Genomic DNA, 9,499 nt, shown 5'->3' with positions numbered 1-9,499 from the left:
ATTTTAGTAGCAATAAGTCCAATTTTAACAAAAATTGGAACCATTACTCTTTAAAAAATATAATTATGTACATCACCTGTTTTGTATATGTAACTTAGAATATTTTATTGAATATAATGAACTATATGAATATGATACTTTCTACTACATAGAATTAAAAAAATAAAACAAAAATCACTAAAAAGTTAAAGATTTCCATTAGCTGTGATTATCTTTACTTATAACATGTATAAACACAATTAGAAAACAAATATCTAAATTTTACTGGCTGCATGTTTATTAATTCTTGTTATTTTCTGAGCTTTTTATTGATGTTGAAAAGTCGGGAGAAAAATATTTGGATATGCAAGGTCATAATATTTTGTCATATTAATGAAAAAAAGCTTTTATTCTATCAAACCACGAAAGAACAGGCTTTTTTTGAGTGTCGCTGTTATCACATTCTGGGGTCAGTAAACTTTGTATTGCATCATGTTGAGAAATTCTTTTCCATCCGTCTGGAATTTCCGGACTTTCAGTTTTGTAATGTTGCATCAACTGTAGACAAAATTTGGCAGTAAACCAGCACCAGTACTTAGATGCAGAAGTATCTTTAGGTGGAATGGTCCACTCGGGAATCCAGTTTTGATAATCTTTTAAAGGATGATATATTTCACATTTGTCTTCTACACACTGACACCATTGTCCACATTTCACCAAACCATTTCGACTGACTAAACGGTTACAATTTTCAATTGCTAATTTTTTGGTTTGTACGAAATAGAAACCTTTTATTCCAAATGGTCTATGTTGAACACAGGAATGGGGAATTTTATCAGCTTTAACGTGATCTTTTGTTGTGTTCTCACAAGGCTCAAAACAAAGAGGACAGTGCTCATTGCAACCCAGAGAGTATTAAATACTGTTAGAAAGGGATCTTTGCCTCCAGTAGTTAATGAACCATCAGATTGATTTGTAAATTCGTTTTGCAATTCAAGCTCAACATCCATGATCTTTTTTGCAAGCTTTGTATAAAAGGACTTCACATCATCCAAGGAGTCGTTGGATAATAATGCTGTGCATCCCGTATCGAGTTTGTAGCCGAAAAGATTGTCTTTGAAAGTCTGTATCCAGCAACGAATTGTATTATTTGGAACATCTTTATTGACATGAGTTGCAACCTCCATGATAAATGAAATTTCTTTCGATAAAGCATCAATATTGAGACGTCTAATGTAAGTCTCACAAGAATCATCGCCCTCTTGGCTTAACATATTAACAGCTTTTTCCTTCATCCACTGCTTAGCAAAGCCCTCAGGGTCTTTTATATAGGACACAAAAGTATTGAACTTTTCAGCTAAAGCTAAATCCTCTAATATTGCATTTATCAACTTGCGTTTTAAAAAGGAAAAATGTTCTAACAATCTCCCCTTAAATAATTCTGCTACTGAATGCTCTACGTTTTTTCTAATTTGCAATTTTAGTTCATTGCATATATAGTTAGAGACAATAACTGTTTCTTCTTCTCTTAAAAGGATATTTTCAAACACCTGTTTTGCTTGCGACATTTTCGAAATGGTAAATGCTCGAGGACTGTGTTTATCTTCATAACGTCTATTAAGGATAGAAAATTCCCTGAAAGAGATTTGTGCAGCTTTTATGGCAAATTTTATCTGATACTCTGGTGTTAGAGAAAACGTTTTGTCTTTGTTTTGTGTGGTTATTTTCTCTAATAATTTTGATAAAATGTCATTCTTGAAATCTTTTTCGTCGTATTCCCAGTCTTCTTCAGCTTGGTTAAAATAGGTGTCAATTTCTTTGAAAATCTCCCTTGTTACTTTCAAAGTCATCAGTTTGCATTTCCGCAGAGTTTTGTGGTTTAAGATCCTTATCATTTTCAGCTTTGATTTCAAATTAATATGTTCATCAAGGATATCCTCTTCAGACAATGCCAGGTTCATATCGTTTTGCTCTTGGCAGCAATCTATAGGTTCGATTTTAAGTGCCTCTTTTAGAAGGTGTTTGTGTTTGTTAAATGCACCATAAAGAACAATCAATATTCCATCTCGAAGCTGCTTTTTGTTTGCTTTGTATGTTTCAAGTGGCACATCGCAGACGTGTTCATTTAATAATAATTCCCACATTTCAGAAAAAAATGTCTCTTTCTCATCTTCAGAAAAGTTTCTATCTTGGATACTTTTTGCATGTTTGGCAACTTTTTCAAGAAGTTTTTTCTCCATATCTTTGTCATTGTATTTCCATTCTACCTTATAGTGAAAAACCTGACGACTTAGTTTGCGCTTGAACACTGTTTTTAAGATGTTTGATGTTTCTCCTATTGCCCTGATTTTAGTTTCTTTCCACTGTATCATTTCAGACTTTAAATCAGAAGAATGTATATATTGTTCCAGGAATGTTGTTTTTGATGTTGTTAGTTCGTCCAAATCAGTACAGAACTGAGAAAAAAGCCTCGATTCAGTTATTTCTATGTCTTGACGTGGAGCACAATATAAAGCAGTTTTCACTGTTTTTCTCCAAAATTCGTTTGAAAACTTTTCTAATGCATAACTTTGACGACTTGTTTCCTCTTGCAAAAGATTATACGCTTTCATATGCATGATATTCTGAAAACTAAAAACAAAATCCTCATTAAGAATGCCTTTCCATATACTTTCAATTCGACAAAAGGTATTTGAAATGTTATAAAATGATTCAAATTTTCTGGAACATTGTTCAATGACGTGCTTTCCAATCCGCTGTACTTCGTTACTATAGGATTTGCTTACAGGAGCCATTGGTGGAGTTCCATGCCACAAATTGGGTAAATAAATGACATCATGTCTAGAGTCAAAGGATATAACGTCGTTAAATGAAGATATATACTCCATATGTTCATGTTCAGCAATGTTACTTGTAATTGCATTCAATTTGTTTAGGGTCTCTTCAATTTCAGACTCCAATTTGGCTCCATTGCCTAATAAATAGACATTTTGATGTACAAAAATGCACGATTGGCGAAGTTCTATATCATTATTGGCCTGTTTTAACCGCATTAATGCATGTATAACAATTTGTAGTGTATCTTCCATACAAGTAACATTCTCGCCTTTAATATTAAGAATAACTGTATCAGCAATTCCAATTGCAAGCGTAGCAAGCTTGTTGTCATGACTTGTTCTGCCTGTATGTTTACTAGAAGAACGAAGTCCTTCCGTGTCAAAAATGAATGCATATTCAAAGTTCAAGTGCGGGTTAGTGACAGGCAGCAAATGTAGATTAATACCTCGAGTACACCTCCCAGAACTTGCAGGAAAATCAAGGCCAAACATAGCATTCAACAACGTTGACTTTCCAGAACTTTGAATACCCAAAACAGATATTGAATATACTCTCTTGTTACCTTTGATTTTTGCCATCTCAGTAAATATAGCTTTTACCCATTTTAATGAAATATCAATTGCTTCCCCATTCATTATCTCAAATGATCGACCTAGAATAAGTATGTGGGCAACAATACGAGGTAGTAATTGTACAGCAAACCATGTCGTTCTTTCAATATGATAATCACACATGTCCTTGCAGTAACTAAAACTTTCAAATATTTGCCCAAGTTCTCGAAATAAATGAACTAATCCAAAGTTTGCAGACTCCAGATTTTCTTGGATAGTCTTTACTTGGTCTCTTCCTGACTCACGACGATACGTTTCTACTAGCTCATGTGTCATCTGAGGAAGTATTTTTCTTGATTTTTCTTCCAATAAATTCTCAATGTCTGAGAGAAAAAACTGCACTGCTTGTGCACAGCCTCTTTGTGACAATATTATGGCAATAAAATCTGCAACTAGTTCCATATTTGAAATGCATTTTTCAGCCTGTTGAATTCTTATTTCAGACAGCGTATCTTCCATTTTTGTCTCTATTGCATATGATTCTGACGGGCTAGTTTGTTTTAGCTTCCAGTGAATTGCACTCCATCTGGTCAGTAAATCTTTGCCTTGAAGAGGCAGCATGGCATCTTTACTTTTAAAATCCCGAAGAACAGTTTTCAAGTATGAGAAAAATCTTTGAATACGTGGCGGTTTACTGTTCCAATCATTGCATCTAAGAAATCCTTCCTTACATAATAGTTTTATTGCATTTTCTAACTGCACCTTCTCCTCATCATTGTTAAGCAATTTGTTAATTGTTTTGCATAATTCTTCCTTTATTTTTCTATCGTTCTTTAAACGGCCTAGGGAATCATTTGTAGAAATGACATTTAGACCTTCAAGAAAACAATTTGATGTTATATTCTCATTTGTTTTACTTTTTGGCATATTTGTCACAATAATAACATTTCGAAGTATTTGTTTAAGAAGACAAAGTAGGTAAGAGATTTTCTCTAATTCTGGGAATTCAACGAAGAGTATCAAAATATTGGATATATTTATTAATATTTCAAACTGATCGCGATAGACTGCTGCATCCCCTCTTAGATTTAACACTGTCATTTCTTTGACGATTTTGCACATACCTCCTGTTGTTGAGGTTTGATTAAAATTCCATGAAATTTCAATAGTACCATTATAAAGATTGCGCTCGAATTCTCCAAAGCTACAATTTCTGTGAAAAAAGGGAAAACTTGTTGAGTGATCCTCTTGCAATAGTTTGTTTATTGTCTCTGACTTTGATCGAAAGTCAGAATTTCCTATTCTGGCAAATGCGATCGTTTTCATACAAGTTGTTGCAACTGATCCCGAAGTATCGTCTATGAAGACGTTTCTCATCCCCCACAGATAACATACTAAATCTTGATAGCAGTCAAAGTAAATAAGGGGAATTGCTATTTTTAGCAAAGCAAGTTTTCTACCAACAGACTCTTGAGGAATGGATCACAGCATAACCACACAGTGTAAAATGTGTCCATTGGATGGACGGACAAATCTTCTTCCATTTTCGCTTCCTCTACTTCTTGCCATTTTGGAATAGGTGAACTGTAACTCTTCTCTATAAATCCTGTATTACATGAAATAATGGAATGCATGATAACCCATGGGATGTCTTTTGTAGTATTTGCACCGTCAAACCTCTTCTAGATATTTCCAATGCTTCCTGGACAGACAATTTTCCTGGAAAGTATTTCCTCAGGTCTAGCTCTTGAACTATGTATTGCAATTTCTCAGACATTTCTGACAAATGACAACGATCATTGACATTTTGTGTCATGATAGAGTCTATTGTATCATTTTCTAGCTCATTTTTCAAATGCTCCCAACATATGTTTTTATTTTTGTCTTCTTGTAAAAGTTTGGACAGCGATATCATAGCTTCTTTTAAATTTTTCTTGTCTTTAAGCAATGCTTTTACCTGAGGATCTAATCGTATGGTATTTTTCGCTATTTCTTCTGGGAGCTCTGTAAGGTCTGATGTTTCGGGTACCCACTGTGTTATGTTTTGAATAAGATATTGAACAACCCAGGCATGTTGTTTTATGATAGAATAACTTCCGTACTTTTCAAATATATCAAGACTTTTTTTAGAATGACGAGAAAGAGCAACTAATTTTTCCTGACCCATTTGTTCTTCAAATATACACTGTCGAAAATTGAAGCCGAAAAGAGAAAGTGCTGCAATCAGAAAAACGTACTCCGCTTACATTGTTTCGACTTCAGACATAAAAGAAATCTTTTTACTGTTCTTGTAAAGATTATCGTGATGTAAACGTTTAAAGAGATACTTAAGTCGGACCGCTTAGCGGCAGTTATGAGAAATTCCTCTTCTTCTATAAGAGAAAAAAATTGTTTCAGGTCTTTCACAAATATATCTGGGTATTTATCTTCCTCAGTAGGCATGTCTTCATTGATCCACTTTTCAATACTTTCCCGGTTTTTGAAATCTACATCCGATTTTGATAGCAGTCGTTTTAAATTTCGACGAACTTCAATTTCTTCTTCTTTGTTTGAGTTGTATTCAATAGCTGACCTTAACATGGAGGACATATCTGAGTTTTCTTTGAGCATGTCATGAAAAACAGACTTGTTTTCCAATTGAGCTACGTCATGATTAATATGCTTTAGCACAGCAATAATTCTTTCAATGCTTTGTTCTGATTTTAAATATTTGTGCAGTTTCTGAATAGTGGAATCAAAAATTTTTCTTTCACTTTCTTTAAAGTCAATGAACGTGCTATCTTTTTTGTACTTTTTCGTACAAACTCCGCCAAACTTGATTTGTTTTGGAAGGAAGATTTATCTTGCAAAATTAAGTTCCAGATTCCAGCCAAGGCTCCATTCTTAAAAATATCCCTGTGAGTAATAACCCAGTCCATACTACAGTCGTCACCTCCAAGAAGATCATCTGTAGAAATTACATCATGATATTCTTCCTGTGAGTGAACTTCTATTTTTCCGAAGTGAACCAATCCAATAATGATATGCGAACCATATGTTTTTAAAAACAGTTTACATTGAGTTTCAGCTGCATTCATTTTCTTACTCAATAAGAGGTGTTTATTTTTTTTAGGTTGGCAAGTGCGCCGCTACTGAAACAAAAATCCTCTAGTTTGGGTTGCCACGAGGCAAGAGGAATAGGAGTATAACGTGTATGAAAAGCCCCCAAATATCTTCGAACACGTTTTGGTACATTTTTCATCGCCCATAGCTCAGTATTTTCAATGCCATAATTAATTACTTTCCTTTCATATAGCCGGCGTTGGTGATAAGATCGAAATCTTTCTGTGTAGTGTAAGGGTAGCTTCCATGGTATTGAAAATTTTATATTTTCTTTTATTTCAATAACTTTTTCTCTACTATGCTCAAGAGTGTTCAATCCTGACAATTGAGTTCCTTTCAACAATACACCATGCGAGATATAACTGACAACTTCAGTTTCCGATTGACCTGATCGGTGGGTAATAAATTTAAATAAATCTATGCAAATATCGTCGGGTTTGTGGCTGTTGAACGTAAAGAAATTTCGTCTGGACTTTTACAGGAAGCTTTTTTTTCTGTACTGTACACAGAATATGGCAAAAAGTCGGAATCAGTGACGTGTTCACTTTTATCGTCTACCTTGTCGTCAGCCATTTTTTGGTCTAACTGGTAATTCGCATAAACCTTAACAGGCTTTCAGTGTTTTTTAATCTAAAATATCAAAATTATGTAAATATTCTTTCAAAATATTTAGAAAAAAATAGTTTAACTTTTTTTCTACTTAGAGAAAACGTTTAGATAGAAATGCAAAGTTATAAATGAAATTATGGTTATTTTAAAAATAATATTTACCTGCCGTCTCTCCTAATCTTACTGTAATTGTCTGTCTGTCTTGGAGAACGTACTTTTATTATGGGCATATAAATATTAAACTATTCCACATATATAACCCATTGTGATTGGATGAAAACTCGATCACGAGATAGTGGGTAGTTCTTTGCGTGATTATGTGTACATTTAAATAGCAGAAGAAAAATAATTATTTAAAAACACGTTTATAATGGTTTAACATATTCCATGGAATCATAACAGTAGCACACGTCGTTAAGGTTTCACCAAACGCCAACTTGTTCAAAAATTTATTTTTACAATAGCTCCAAAACTATGTGAAGTATAGAGTTAAAACTTTTAAAGTTTATAATTATATTTTAGGTTACAGAAAACGATGCTCATTTTTATATATATTTATATGCAACGGTGTATGCAGCGCAATGTAGAGCGATATTAAGAAACTTCGAAAAGACTTGTTGTCATGGATTGAACCGCAAAATGTGTTTAAATTTGTGTTTAATAAATAGGGAATTCCCATTAGCCTAAAGTTATTTTTTAACTTATGCACGTTAATCAACTTCAGATCATCTTTCAAAACTCTGAGCAAGGTACATTTGCCATTGTTACTTTGTATTGTTCAAGGCTTTTTCATACACTGTAGCGACACAGACACTAGGTAAAAAAAACATTAACAGGTCGCCAGTCGGTTTCTATGTTACGAAGACTATGCATTAAATAATCGTAAAATGTGATGTGTTTTTGCTTAACATGTTTAATGAGCTGGACATATCCGCTGAATGATTAAATGCGTTGTCTATATTTAGAGATAACTTTAATTATGCTTGTCGATGTAGAGAATAGTTTTGGGTTTCTCTGCAATACTCTCTTTGAAATAGAAAAAGGCCAAGACAAAACACATCAAAACAAAGTACATGTACATGCAGTTAGTCACGTAATCACACAATGTGTCCTATAAAGCCCAACGCGGGTTAAAGTACACAGACTTTATCTCGAAACCAGTGATAAAAATTTCGAAAACACCAGCGTATACGAGGTAAACACGTGTTTCGCTATTGAAATAAAATTTCCGTGCTTCAAGGACAAACATCATATGTTCAGATGCTGAACTTTGAACTTTGAATCAGCTTTCTCTAGTCGAGATAGGAATTTGGGTAGTAGTACTTTTTCGATCGATACTGTATCGGAATTCTGTTTTCCTGGAAGTCTAGCTAGCTAATACTCTAATGTACTTTGTGGGAAGAGTGGAGCAAAAAACACGAAGAAGAAAGTCCCCTTCTATATTTTTCTTATAATAGTATATATAAAAGAACATTAAAAAAGCAAAACAGGACGCTAAATGATTAATACTTCAAGTTTAAACCTGGAATTTCTATAACAGTCAAATGAACATATCATCAAAATTACCTAAGGTATCGTGTTTATTAGTTTGATTTAAATTTAAATTGAAATTACATCACAACTGAATCTATTATATTTATAATATAATATCATTATTTATTATAAGTTATTATTGTCTCTGGCAACACAAAAGCAAAGATTACATAAATAAATATTAAATATTCAAACTCAGATTCAAGTTCATAGTTCAAAGGTCAGAGTTCACAAACACCATCTCAGAATGTGGTAAAAGGAGGTGCAGAGGTCAAGCACTTATTTATGTATATCTAAATCCAAAGTTTACTTTTCAACTTTCATGAGTTACATGACTGGATAAATTTATAATACACAATAACAAGATGGAAAATTTTTACCGACCCAAGATGATGCTGGAATATTAAGGAAGTTGAAACCAAAGCAACCTTAGGTGTTTTTATTAAAAAGGGACAATACTCAACTAAAATATTAGACAAGAGCGATAATCACTAAGTATAACTATTGGGCAGTTATGCACATCCTTCAATAAAAGAAGCTAATTATGAGTGAATTTGCTTTGAATAAAGTTTCAAAAAAATGATTAAAAGTGGGTCACACTCCAAGGTCACGAGGTCAAATTTGGTAATACCAAAAGAAAGAAGTTGTCAAAGGGAATAAACCTGTAAAATGGGAAAGCCATAGCTTCGACCAATCATAATTTATGAACAAAGTTAAAGTTTTTATGGACAATCAAACAGACAGAGGGACAGGGCAAAAACTTCATACCTCGAATCCTCGATTATTGGGGCATAAAAATATATTATTTAATTAAATTTAAAGACATGTTTACAATCAATTACTTAACAGGATGTCAATATACCATATCGTCTGAACACATTAGCTTC

At 33.3% G+C, this 9,499-nt stretch overlaps 1 protein-coding gene across 1 annotated transcript; it reads right to left on the bottom strand.

Annotated features, from left to right (window-relative positions):
- Nucleotides 1-770: 770 nt before the first annotated feature.
- On the bottom strand, nucleotides 771-5,957 carry LOC134258667 (interferon-induced very large GTPase 1-like). Its single transcript, XM_062741211.1, has 3 exons — nucleotides 5,696-5,957; nucleotides 4,837-4,974; nucleotides 771-4,243 (listed from the first exon to the last, which is right to left on the bottom strand). Exons 1-3 carry the CDS (start codon nucleotides 5,955-5,957, stop codon nucleotides 771-773), a joined length of 3,873 nt encoding a protein of 1,290 aa, XP_062597195.1.
- Nucleotides 5,958-9,499: the final 3,542 nt, after the last annotated feature.

This window comes from Saccostrea cucullata, unplaced genomic scaffold (assembly GCF_032062105.1).
Source record: "Saccostrea cucullata isolate Sc308-1 unplaced genomic scaffold, CSIRO_AGI_Scuc_v1 ctg12895, whole genome shotgun sequence".
Classification (NCBI taxonomy): Eukaryota; Metazoa; Mollusca; class Bivalvia; order Ostreida; family Ostreidae; genus Saccostrea; species Saccostrea cuccullata.
Note: the sequence above shows the minus strand (reverse complement) of the source record. Positions and strands in the feature narration are given on the sequence as shown.

Excerpts from the sequence above, each read along its gene's own strand:
- LOC134258667 (XM_062741211.1), bottom strand. The coding sequence starts at position 5,957 with ATGTCCTCCATGTTAAGGTCAGCTATTGAATACAACTCAAACAAAGAA. Across the intron at positions 4,975-5,695 it reads CGCTAAGCGGTCCGACTTAA|GATTTATAGAGAAGAGTTAC; the intron begins GTATCTCTTTAA and ends CATGTAATACAG. Across the intron at positions 4,244-4,836 it reads CTGTGATCCATTCCTCAAGA|GTCTAAATGTCATTTCTACA; the intron begins GTCTGTTGGTAG and ends GTTTTCTTGAAG.